This window comes from Urtica dioica, chromosome 7 (genome assembly GCF_054948205.1).
Source record: "Urtica dioica subsp. dioica isolate 48M chromosome 7, U.dioica_male_clone48M_v1_H2, whole genome shotgun sequence".
NCBI lineage: Eukaryota > Viridiplantae > Streptophyta > Magnoliopsida > Rosales > Urticaceae > Urtica > Urtica dioica.
Window position 1 is genome coordinate 34,473,229 of NC_142762.1, and position 12,717 is coordinate 34,485,945.

Here is a 12,717-nt window from a genome sequence, read left to right on the forward strand (position 1 = left end):
AGAATTCAAAGCTTTAAACTCTCTAACACTGATTTTTTTCACTCTTTTCGCACTTCATTAATTTCAGGAAATGTATACACTTTTCTTCCATAAAATTGCAATATATATAACAATAAAGATTAATATGATATTGCATCCCATATGCTTGGAACCTTGGAACAATAGTATAGACAATTACACCAGTATTGATGACATCTAAGCAGGATTGGGCTAAAACAATCTCTTTCATGAATATTAGTACATAATAGCCACATTCAACGGAAACTGGGGTTGAATAGGAGTCTGAAAAATCAAAAGCATAATCAAAATTATATAAATTTATATATGAAATTAAATTAAATATCATGCGTATTTATGACAACACACCTTATAAAACTTTCAAGAATGAAATTGTGAATCCTTCTTTATTCCTTTTGTTCCTTTTCTCAATATTCAAATTTTAAAGTCATTTTTTAAAGGCCTAATATTTTTAATACATAAATAAAATACTTAAATTTGAATGTGCAAATTAATATGGTAGTGATTTTAGAAACCGAACATGTGAATAGTGTGTCTATAGTTTTATCGCAATTTTTTTTTTTTCAAATTGTAAACGGACATTTTAATGTTTTGCATAATTTTTTAAAAAAAAAGTTGTTTACCATTTTGGACTTTATTTTACTTTTTTTTTTTTTTTTAAACTGTTTAGAGTTCAATTTCATTTAATTTTTTTTTTTTGAAAGTTTAGAATAAAAATAAATTATTTTGGAAGGTTAGCACTTTTAAAATAACTTTCTCATTTTTTTTAGTTTCAAAAACAAGAAAATAGAAAATAACTTTGTCATTTTTAATTGTATCTAAGGCGGTCAATATATTGGGCCGGGCCGAATTGCATTTGTAGTCGGATTTTATAGCTCCATTTTTCGCACGTTTTAACGTTTGTTGTATACATGCATAAGCGCGTAATTTACTGTTACTTAAAAAAGACGCTCAGGTAATTCCTAGTCGAAGTCGAAATAGCTAGGATTCCTATTAGCGAACAAATCTTTATAAATACTAGTTCAAGTCTGAAGCGTGGAAAACCTAAAAAACATAATCGAAGAAATCATCATAGATGAGCTGTGAAAACGTAATTAAGTGCATAATCGTAGTGCGATGAATATGCGAGTACTGATCACGTCAATCATCATCAGCATTCTGTTATTCTTCTGTGGGGCAGCCACGATCAGCGCCGCGTCTCCGGCGAGATGCGAGTTCAGTCCCCACCGGAAGCTGTGCCGTTCCATGGTCTCCGGCGAGAGTAATGATGAGCTGCACTCAATCCAAACCGCGCTCCGAATCACGAAGCTCGTCCAAAGGCGGCTCCCCGGCCCCGGCGCTGCCCTCGAGGACTGCCGCCGCCTCTTCGAGCAGAACGCGGACATGCTGACCTCCGTGGCCGAAGAGCTGTCGAAGATGAAGAGCAGTGCAACGAGTCTCGTCCACCGCGTTCGGACTCGCCTGAGCGCTGTCACGGCCAACCACCGGACGTGCCAGGACGGCCTCGTGGACGAGGGGTCTCCGGAGATTGCGGCGGTGTCACGCGCGGGAAAGATATACGGCGTGACTCTAGGGTTGGTGACGCAAGCCCTATCCCCGGACATTGATGATCAGCAGATGATGAGCTCCGGCCACCACCACCACCACCACCACCACCACCACCATCAGCACAGGCATCATCGTCAACCGCCACAATCACAGGCACGGCCTTCTTCACCACCGCCACCGACACCCCCGGCACAATCACAGGCACCACCGCCGCCGTCCACAGCGAGTTCCAACAACAGACATGGCAACGAAGACGGTCCAGAGAGGCCCCATTCGCTGACTGATATTATTAAGGTACTCGCTTTTTTCGTCCAATTTTTTGACCAGCTGGCGTACAAACTTAAATTTTGATAAGTAGTCATCAATTAACAGAATAAGATAAACGAATTACCGATATACAAATTTCTAAAATATAATAGAAATTAACAAAAATTAATGTTTTCACGCCAAATTCAATTTGAAACTGTTGCCTAAATAATAATGTTAAAAGTTCAAGTAACCTGCTAGTCCCTCATATTTAGTTTATTGCCATGCATATGTGTAGGGTCTAAAGAAGTCGCGGGATTGTAGCTCGTCAATGTGTGGGTCCAACCCAGGAATATTAATGCTTCCAGGGTTGAAAGGGAACGGAATTGCGGTGAGCGACTGCGTGATTGTTAGCAAAGACGGCACCGGAGACTTCACGACCATCGAAGAAGCCGTCAAGTTCGCGCCGGAAAGACTTAGGCCTCAAGATGGCTATTTCGTAATTTACTCCAAAGCTGGGGTTTATGACGAGTGTATCAGCATCTCCGCTCACAAGCAAAGCATACTGCTTCTTGGAGATGGAATTCACTCCACAATCATCACCGGAAATCACAGTAATGCCACTGGTTGGTCTACTTTCCACTCCGCAACTTTTGGTACGTACAACAAACTTTTACTTATTTCGATCGTTACACCTATGAATTATTTTACTACATTCAACTATTTTATAACTATATCATAGCATAGCCTCCAGTGAAGACATGCATAGAAATTAACTTTTTCCACGAATTTTTTCATGGTACGTACAGCCGTAGAAGGAGACAACTTCATAGCAATCGACGTGGCGTTCCGAAACACGGCGGGGCCGCCGGGAAACCAAGCGGTGGCGGTGCTGAACCAAGCGGACCGGTCGGCCTTTTTCCGGTGCAGCTTCGAGGGGTACCAAGACACGCTCTACGCCCACTCCAGAACCCAGTTCTACCGCGACTGCCACGTCACGGGCACCGTGGACTTCATCTTCGGCGACGCCTCGGCAGTGTTCCAGAACTCGTTCATCCTCGGCCGCAAAGGCCGGTCCTTCACCGTGGCCGCCCAAAACCGAGACCTCGCCGACGAGAACAGCGGCTTCGTCTTCCACAACTGCACCGTCGACTCCGAGAGAGAGGGCATAAACTCCGGCGGATTTCTCGGCCGGCCGTGGAGGCCGTACGCGAGGACCGTGTACATGGAGTCCAATATCGGGGCCGCCATTGAACCCCGAGGCTGGCAAAACATGCACGGCAACGAGGCCCGTGGCAAGCTCTACTACGGCGAGTTTCAGAATACCGGTCCCGGCTCCGCTACCGCCTCTAGGGTTCCGTGGACTGGCGTTCAAAAGGAGATGACTTTGTCAGAGGCTTTGTCTTTCACGCTTCAGAATTTCACTGATGCTAACTCTTGGTTGCCTTTCACTGACATACCTTTCACTCCCGGATTGCTTTATTAGGCCTTTTTTTTTCTTCCTTTGTTACTAGTGTTTTTGGTTCACTTTAATAATTATAATTAGTTAGTTTTACTATTACCTGGAAATGTAGGATTAACGATTCAGGGAGGATTAATTTTATTTATATGCTTTGTTGACACTAAGATATTAAAGTAGTTTAAAATTAGGTGATTGTTATTTTTTGAAATTTATTTTACGTGCGTTTTCTTATAAAGATATTTTAGTATTTCTCAAAGTTTATACTCGAGTAAATTAGTATGCATCTACGGTTCTTAACAGACAATCTGACAATAATTGGTTATGGACTATCACCCATAACCAGGTTTCACATATATAAACCCCTTGAGATCTTTCAGAATACAAATTTTTACGACATGAAAACGCTGACAAATAGTATATAATGAAAAGATTTAGGGAAAAAAAAAGAGTAAAATGTTTTTTTTGACGATCACACGATGTTCTTGTCACTGAGGTTGTTGTTTTAAAAGAGTGACATTTTTTACTCTTCAATATCTGAAATACGTCTTTTTTTTTCGTTTCAAAGAGAAAATAAAGTAAAATCCCAACAATTTAATTTACGGAAAAAAGAAAAAAAAGAAGCTATGCATGCATGATAAGATGGAGACTCTTTTATTTTAGTGGTATTTGCATCTTATGTCACAAATTGGCAATCCAATTGCAAATAAGTCGCACGCAAAAATTTTAGAAAGTTTTAGCGAAAGATGAAGTGATTTTTAATGAGGTATTGTAAAAATTCAGAAGACATGGAGTAACTAATAAAAAGATTAAATGATGAGAGAAAATAATTTGAAATTTGCACATATGACACGAATGTAAATACGTGACACAAATGCAATTTTGACAACTTTGTGACATAAATGCAAAAACCCGACGAATTTGTGACATTAACGCAAATTTCCCTTTATTTTACGCAGATGTCCACTCTGGTGGCCCAATTCAATACCACCCTACGGGCGCAATTCAAGTCCTTCCCCAGGCTCAATTTGAGACCGCTCCGCAGGCTTAATTCAAGACAGTCCTGTGAGCCAAATTCAAGATCGCTTTGCAAGCTCAATTCAAGACCGTCCCACAAACTCAATTAAAGACCATTCCGAGGGCTCATATTGGCGCTGCCAAGGATATTCCGGGGCGCAAGACCGATTCTAGCACCAAATGAGCCCCAACATACGTGGGTCCTACACACACTCACTCCAAGAGCAAAAAAATTTATAAATACCCCTTCAAATCGAGAGGTAAATGGACAATATTGGGAAAATTTCAAAAATAACTTATCATAAGATGGTGATTCCCTGAAAATCTAAAATTTTAAACATTTCATAAATATTTCATTAGTTTGATTTCAGATAATTTTGTCCATACATAAAACTGAAAAAAAAAATTAAAATTTAAACAAAATGTAAGAAGTAAAAGACAAGTCTAATAAACCTGTAAAAACAAAAAAGACATGTAGTAACTAGTTTGATCTAGTGGTAATCTCACACATAACTCAACGAATAGGTTTTGGGTTCGAACTCTCTAAACTGTAGAGATGCTTTTTTTTTTTTAGGGAAAGCAAAGATTTCATTAACTAGAAAACAGGGCACTAACATCCCTTTGAACAGCAGTTCTCAGCCACGCGGGGCAAATACAGGAAGAAAAATCTGAAACCAGAAAATCAAGACGAGCTTTGGCCAAGCAGTTAGCCACCTCGTTGCACGATCTGGGAACCCACTGGCATCTCTTCGACAGCACCTGCGACTCCATCAAAGCTCCGATATCTGCGATGATCGGCCCTTGGACCCTGTTAAGGGATTTTCTGTTGACAAGTTGAGTTGCCCGTAGACAATCGGACTCCATCGACGAGACACTCCATCCCTTGGTCTGGAGAAATTGGAGCCCGGCGTGAATGGCTCTGCATTCCGCTGTCAACGCCGAGTCTACTCCTTCGATCAACGTAGCCGAAGCACCTACGACCTCGCCCCGGTGGTCTCTCACCACACAGCCCATCGCCCCGCGTCCTGTCCGCTCCTCCCACGCAGCGTCGACATTGAGTTTGAGCCTGCCAGCCTCAGGAACTGCAGAGATGCTTGCTCCTTTAAGATTTATCTTATATTATGTAATCTTGACAGATAGTGTCATTTGCGTTTTGTACTGTTAATATATCATGTAATCTTGGTCAATAGTGCTACTTCAAACAAAAAAAGTGGTTTTAAAATAGGATAAGGTATTTTTGTAAGAATATGCAGTGAAGTATCTGAAATAAATAAGATACTTTAGGGTCTCGGTTAACTTCCACTTCATGTGACCCATTTAGATCCAATATATTGAAAATTAAGCCTAATTATATAATAATTAAAAAAATAATAGCACGAAAGAGCTTATATTTTTTTAATATTGAAATTATTCTGCTATAATTTTAATTAAGAGTAACATTTAGGCTATTTCTAACAAATTGTTCCTTAATTTTCTACCAAACAACTATGTATTTATACTTGTCATGACTTTATATTTCTCCAGCGCGTTTTAATCTTCCTTCATTTTTCGTTTTCCCGCAATCTGTTCTCTCTTTCTCTACCCATCTCTCTCTCTCTGAAATCTCTGGCTGAAAACAATGGCGGGTTCACCGTCTCAGTCCGACGCCCAGCTCTCCTCTCTCGTCTACGGTTAGTCTTCCTCTTATAAATTATAAATAAACATATAATTTTATCGCGAACTTCCGTTTCTGCTCACTTCTGAGCAACCTCGAGCACGATTTCGCGCGAAATAGAGTTCCTAAATCCGGCGAATTCGCTCATTACGATAATCCAATTTCGAATTTCAACGTTAATTGAAGAGCTTCTTCTCAACCGAGCTCTTAGATCGTACATTGTACAAGTCGCTCATATATTCGTAATTGTTGCAGAGATGTCTCAGCAAGTCCAAGGAGCAATGGAAAACATGCTTAAGCTGATCAAGTGAGTATTTAGCCATAGACAAGCAATAATACAAATCACAATAGTTTTAGGAACAGTTTTGCTTGCTTTTTCGTAGCAGTTAATTATTTTTTTAGACAGATCTATCTAAAACAGGTTACAATTACTATATAAATAATTCTCACTCAAGAGAACTTCGAGTCACTAAAATTTTTAAACTGAATCACAGTGTGATTGATCAAAACTCTGCTGAGATAATGGAAGATATCGAGAAGTGTAGAGATTCTGCTACAGAGAGGAAGAAATCATTGGAGGAAGGGAAGGTGCGGTTTCAAAAAGCCGCTTACACTGTGTTGGACTTGCTCAACAAAGAAGATTAGGCTCTGTAAGACCTGTATCTTCAGTCTCCCATACTATTGTTGACAATAACACACTAGGTAAGTTCTATAAGATTGTTTGAGATCCGGTGATATGAAAATTTCGCAAGGCTTTGTACAGACTGTGAGTGTGCCAAAAGTATGCATTGATGTTTAGTAGATATAGAGGTGGTCATTGTCTCTTAAAGCATTCAATTCTTCCACCTCCGAACCATCAGCCATGACAATAGTGCTTCCTCTTTGACCGAACTTTTTCTCTACAATTCATAAACCAAGCAATGTTAGTAATGTTCCTCAAATGCAGAAGATGTGTGACATTGTTATTACGTGCCAAAAGATTATTTCATAGCAAGTTAGAAGTATTCTATGCTTAATGTTTCGTGTGGTTCACTTTTTGTTGCAACTTGAAAGATGACTCTTCATAGATATCTTTCCTGTTTAATGATCTTGGAAATAATGCAAATGTCAGCCTGAGGGTCTTTTAATTAGAGTTTCGCATTGTTTACCTGCCAATTTAAAGAGATCTTCGATCGATTTGGGAACATGTACAAGCTTTCCCGTGTTTTCATCTGATGCATTCTCATCTGGGCTATGACCGTGGATTATCACTCTGACAGGAACTTTGTTTGACAATGGATTAGAATTTTCTGTAACACCTGCACAATCAAAGAAAATTTTCATCTAGAAATCTCACGGAACCCATTTTGTAGTTTTGATAACTCTAGTCACAGTGCTCGAGCCTAAGCTATCGACGATGCTTGTTTGTGGAATGTGACAATATCACACTATTCATATAACTGTTTTGTTGAATATGAAAGGTCACTGATTATAGACCCTTCTTCACAGATATTCACGTCTATTCCATATTCCAATAAATAACTTTTAGCGTTTACCTTCATGGTTTGATGCTATGTCATAATTCTCGGCTTGTTCGTCGTGCTGATCCCCATTTGATCCTGCTTGCTGCATAAGAATACATGATGTTAATAATTATCTAAGCTCGTTCAAAATTAAATCTAAACTCGCGGTCAGGAATACAGTGTTTCTAACTCTAGAACAATGCTAACACATGCCCATGTATTCTAGTCAGAAAAGTAGCGATGGCCATAGAGTCTCGAGTCAAATCAATTTGTTTATGTTTTTCTATCAACTCTTTTTCTTGATATTTTGTCCAAAATCAGCCCAGACAGTCAGTTGTACTATACTCTTTTGTGTTCTTATTGACACATTAATTGGGATAAACAGATTATGTAGAAATACTGAACTTTTACCTCTCTAGTTAGGTCCCTTAACAAATCTTTGAGAAACGGTATTTCTTCCTGTAGCTCTGGGGTTAGCCCCTTCAAATGCTGGATTCATAAAATCAGAGTCAATAAGGCATGGGTCTGAACAACAGTGACATATATACACTGAATTGTTGAAGATAGGATAAGATTCACGTATATATACAAAATATACAAGTATAAAAAACAGGTCCTTAAGCTAGGTTAGGCTGTGCTTTCTTGACAGAAGTTCTTATCACATGGGCTTTTCTCCGAGAGATTTAACTAACGAAAAGCAACAAACCTCTTTGAAGTTGGAAAGTAGGATTTTTGCATCATCGCTGTTTGGCTGCAATATTTGCTTAAAATGATGATGACTCATACGAATGACCTGAGAAAGCCTCTTCGTTCTCAATGTAAAAGGTTGTGGAAGGTTCAGTAGTACTGCAATTTCTCCCACCATGTCCGATGATCCTAATTTCGACAAAAGCTGTTCGAGACAACAAATTTGCTTTCTATAAGAATTTGAATTAGGGGAATTCTCGATCAATAGTTTTCGGTTTAACTAATTAAAATCTGATGGTGAGTTAAGGAAGTTCCGGGAACTAACTAAGATCTGGTTATGATTTAGTTCTTTCAGCTTTTTCATATTATGTTAACTTTGAGAATATTTCCACACCATATTTAAAGACAGATAAAATAATAACACTTGTATTAGTGTGAAAAGGTGTTAGAAATTACCTGCTCTGTACCATTCTTGTATACCAGCACATCCTGCAGTTTCAAGTAACCGTTTAAATGTTATTTGTCTAATTCTCATGAGCCGTTATTAATGTTTAGCATCTCATAATTTGTGTATATTTATATCATGTTAAGGAATTTCATACCACTGCTCCGGAGACCAAAATATAGAAATCTGTCGGAATCTCATTTTGCAAGATAATGTCAACCTTTGGTGGAAAATATTCTGCTTTCATGTCAGAAACCTGCATTTTAAAATCCACGTTTCTCATCTTTGGTTCATCCAAGCATAAAAAAAAAAAAAAAAAAAAAAGAATTAATCCGTAAATTTCATGGAATCACATTGCATACCAACTGGACAATGAGGTCTTCTGAGACTCCCTTGAAGAGGTACGTCTTTTCGACCGTCCGATTGAAAAGATGTTGAGCGATGCTCGATCGAATGGCCTTAGGCAAGTCCCCGATGACTTCCTCTTGTTGCAGCTCAACCGTCTTGAACTTGAGCTGTAAATGTGACAGCATTTGCTCTCTCATTCCCTCTGGAAGTCTCTTCTGACTCGCATATCTCAATATCTCGTTTATCGAGTCTCTCTACCCCCCATTAAAGAAATAAAAAAACCAACAAAAACCATTCAATGTTTTATAGTCTCATTCTCATTCGTCACTAAGAACCAAAAATAAACAAACAAGGGTCGGGTCTAGACATTAGTTACCATGAAGAATGTACGGACGGAGCTGTGGACGATCAAGTTGGTCATGTTACCAATGAGATAGGCGGTGAGACCGATGTTGAAGAACATGTAGATCATGTTGAAGATCTTCTCTCCGGTGTTGACTGCGTGGAGATCTCCATATCCGACGGTCGTGAGAGTCACGATCGACCAGTAGATCGAGTAGGTGTAGCCAAGCCATATGCTCTTCTGCTCGAAATTCTCCACCTGGCTCCCAATCCACGTGTTCTCCGATGATTTGTGGTGCGTCGCAAGCCAGTAGTAGAAGCACCCGGCTGAGTGCACCGCAAATAATGTCACCTGTGGTCATTATACCAGTAGTAACTATAAATTAAGTATCTAACCCTCAAATTTTGAAGGTGATGTATAAAATAAGATACATGTATTCCAGACAGAAAAAAAAAAAGAAAAAAAAAGACATTTACACTGATTAGTTTGGCGGTTCTGGTGGCGAAGTAGCTGAACCTTGTGTCTTTTTCTAGCCTGTGAGATAAACCATTCCGTAACTATTTTAGCGGGAGAGTACTCGTGGGATTTCATGCAAGTAAAATGCTAAGATTATAAAATATAAGAGAAATAAATAGAAACCTATGTATTATGATACAAGGAGCAGGATTAATCAAGTAGCCCCTTTTTTACCACTGTTTTCTTTCTTTCAAGTTCGGCAAAGTGAGTATTATTTATTTATTTATTTATTTTATAACTGTGATGTTCCGGGATAGACCCGATTAAAATCTACGAGGGCTTGGCATTATCGATCAGGAGACTATTCTAGTGGCCCGAATTGATGCATCAGAGAGTGAGTATTATTTATTAGTCAATTGAATACCAGTTCCTTTCTTCTAGAGGAAAATTATTCATAAAAAGAAAAAAAGAAAAACCATCAATATTTGAAGAACTCAAATGAAAAAATAAAGTCGTGAGTTAGACAACAAGGTTCGGCAACAGTCCTATTCATCTCCTTCACATCACAACATTTGTGGCTTGTCCAAGTACAAGCCATTTTTCCCCCTAACTGAGAATGAAGTTTCTACTATTCTTTTTAGATTTTATTGTAATGTATTTGATAGCCCGCTGATTTTATGCTATTGACTCAGTTTGCAAGCCGCTATATTTGAGTTTTTTTTTTTTTTTTTTTCCTCATACGTCGAATCTAGTTTTTGTGTGTATCCATCAAATTTGCAAGCGTCTTTAACATTTTATGCCATTTAGTCTCGGCTAGTAGATAGGAAGAAGTCGTGCTTGGAATTTAATGCACCATTTTAGTTTGTTCCTTTTGCACATTTCTAAACATCACATCACGTCACGTCATTACACATTATTTTTATCAATAAATAAATAGCCAAACAAACTAATTATAAAAAAAATGTGACCTGGAAAAGAGTTGACTAACTCGACGGAGGCGCCACAATCGGAGCAAGTTGAGGAAGCCGAAGACGTCACGGTGGTTGGTTTTTCCGGTGAAGAGTTTGTATAGCAACGGAAACGGCAGGGTCGATGCTATATCCATCGGTAACCGTAGCTTTGACGCATACCTTAACAAAATATAAAAATAAAATAAAAATTGCACCAAATTAAATATATAGAGAAAAACATATATACAGAATAAGGGGTATTTATTTTACCTAGCGGCAATCTTCTTGTGATCGTTCTCCAAAAGATAGGTGGTTTTGTCCAAGTAGGCGACGAAGAAAGTGAGGACGATATCGACCGCGAAGAAAGCGTCAACGGTCAAATCGACGGGCATGAGAGAACCGGTCGCCACTTTCTTAAACGCCAATTCAAACGGCGAAGACCACGCCGAGTACACCACCAATACCACCAAAAACGTCTGCCACAGCCTAAAATATACGTAATATACATAATAAAAATCAGAAATGAATAAGGGCTTGTTGATTGAAGGGTGAATATAGAAAAAAAAAAAAAAAAAAAAAAAAAAACCGGTATCTGCGGTCGTAAGGTGCGATAACGAAACGGCCGAGGGGTTGATGGCCTTCGTCGACGACGGTACCGAAGGCGGGCAAAAGGCTGCTTGAGACGGACGTTATTATATTCCGTTCATCTCGGCTCGAGTGCCGTCTGAACAGAAGCGGAATCGGCGACCTTGTTTCCGATAACGCCATTATTGCTCTTTTTTTTTTCTATTCTCCTCTCTTAATCACGTATATATATATTTTTAAAATGGGAATTTACTTAATTATATAATGAAACACAAAAAAAGTATCGTCTGCGATGCTGTATACATTTTGATCTGTTTATATATTTTTGTTGACGAATCACGTATGTATATTAGTTTTATTAGCTTTATTTTCTCTCTCTCTCTCTCTCTCTCTCTCTCTCTCTCTCTCTCTCTCTCTCTCTCTCTCTCTCTCTCTCTCTCTCTCTCTCTCTCTGTGTATATATATTCGAAATTGATTATGTTAGATTTCTCTCTCTTTATATATATTTGACAACTGCTTGGTTAATCCTAAATTTAAACAAAAAAAATTTAGCGATAAGCCACTTAAACATAAACGTTTGCGTTTTAGTTAATGTTTTGTAAATTTTTCGTAAATAGCAAAAAAATTTTGTAAATATTTCGTAAATATTCATATGTACTAGAAATTCACTCTGAGTTTTTGATTATTTTGATAGCGTAAATAAATTTACGTGGCTATTTACAAAAAATTAACGAAACGTTGACTATTTCAAAATTCCTAACGTTTCATATAGCTAAATAGCCAATAGACCCTTTAAACAAATCATGGATTTAAATGCCGGCGATTTTCCCCGACAATCGCCAACAAAGCCGTTTTCGGACAGCCAACGGCGGGAGAAAGAGTTGATGTCGTTTTTCCACTTTTTTTCGTTTGAATTTCGGCGAGCTTCGGCGATAATCGGAGTTACAAAAGAAGAAGGAGGAGGGGAGAGAGAGAGAGAGAGAGAGAGAGAGAGAGAGAGAGAGAGAGAGAGAGAGAGAGAGAGAGATTTTCTATGCCTCCTAGTAAAAAAAGTGCCCCCTAGTGCCTATGCCTCTCAATAGTTTTCTATTAAATGTCCTAGTGCCCCTAGTGCTAGTGCCTATATTTAATAGATATTTTCTATTAAATACAAACGGTCATAAAAAAAATTATATTATACATGTACACAATTATATATAATATATGTTGATGGATCAATCCTATCTATTAATGTGTATCTTCAATTATTTTTTCATTTTTTTATGTGTATTATATACATAGTTATAAATATAAGGGTAATTAAGCTAAGTAGCCTCCTGAAAATAGCCAATTTATTTTTAGCCAACGTTCTGTAAATAAGCTGTAAATAGCCAGTGTCATTTATTAACAGTCAAATTTGGACGGGATTGCCCTTTCTTATTCCCGCCCATTATTTTCAGCGAAATAATTAAAATGGAAA

The 12,717-nt window shown here is 38.4% G+C and overlaps 2 protein-coding genes and 1 pseudogene across 2 annotated transcripts; 2 read left to right on the plus strand and 1 right to left on the minus strand.

Moving 5' to 3' along the window:
• The first annotated feature begins 1,263 nt into the window (after window positions 1-1,263).
• LOC149391024 (pectinesterase pseudogene) lies at window positions 1,264-3,298 on the plus strand (annotated as a pseudogene).
• Window positions 3,299-5,797: 2,499 nt separating this feature from the next.
• LOC149391025 (polyamine-modulated factor 1-binding protein) lies at window positions 5,798-6,930 on the plus strand. The gene is made up of 3 exons (XM_089619615.1): window positions 5,798-5,958; window positions 6,198-6,249; window positions 6,437-6,930. The coding sequence occupies exons 1-3, from the start codon at window positions 5,907-5,909 to the stop codon at window positions 6,585-6,587; spliced, it is 255 nt and encodes an 84-aa protein (XP_089475741.1). The 5' UTR covers window positions 5,798-5,906; the 3' UTR covers window positions 6,588-6,930.
• On the minus strand, window positions 6,615-11,515 carry KAT3 (potassium channel protein). The gene is made up of 13 exons (XM_089619614.1): window positions 11,260-11,515; window positions 10,944-11,159; window positions 10,692-10,853; window positions 9,744-9,801; window positions 9,301-9,618; window positions 8,939-9,178; window positions 8,734-8,832; window positions 8,588-8,620; window positions 8,151-8,336; window positions 7,856-7,933; window positions 7,478-7,547; window positions 7,091-7,240; window positions 6,615-6,841 (listed from the first exon to the last, which is right to left on the minus strand). The coding sequence occupies exons 1-13, from the start codon at window positions 11,439-11,441 to the stop codon at window positions 6,738-6,740; spliced, it is 1,896 nt and encodes a 631-aa protein (XP_089475740.1). The 5' UTR covers window positions 11,442-11,515; the 3' UTR covers window positions 6,615-6,737.
• Window positions 11,516-12,717: the final 1,202 nt, after the last annotated feature.

What these genes read in the sequence shown, in the direction of transcription:
- LOC149391025 (XM_089619615.1), top strand. Translation starts at nt 5,907, where the DNA reads ATGGCGGGTTCACCGTCTCAGTCCGACGCCCAGCTCTCCTCTCTCGTC. An exon ending in GCTCTCCTCTCTCGTCTACG is followed by an intron (nt 5,959 to 6,197) that starts GTTAGTCTTCCT and finishes TAATTGTTGCAG; the next exon opens with AGATGTCTCAGCAAGTCCAA. An exon ending in AACATGCTTAAGCTGATCAA is followed by an intron (nt 6,250 to 6,436) that starts GTGAGTATTTAG and finishes ACTGAATCACAG; the next exon opens with TGTGATTGATCAAAACTCTG.
- KAT3 (XM_089619614.1), bottom strand. Translation starts at nt 11,441, where the DNA reads ATGGCGTTATCGGAAACAAGGTCGCCGATTCCGCTTCTGTTCAGACGG. An exon ending in TAAGGGACCTAACTAGAGAG is followed by an intron (nt 7,548 to 7,855) that starts GTAAAAGTTCAG and finishes ATTCTTATGCAG; the next exon opens with CAAGCAGGATCAAATGGGGA. An exon ending in CATAGCATCAAACCATGAAG is followed by an intron (nt 7,241 to 7,477) that starts GTAAACGCTAAA and finishes TTGATTGTGCAG; the next exon opens with GTGTTACAGAAAATTCTAAT.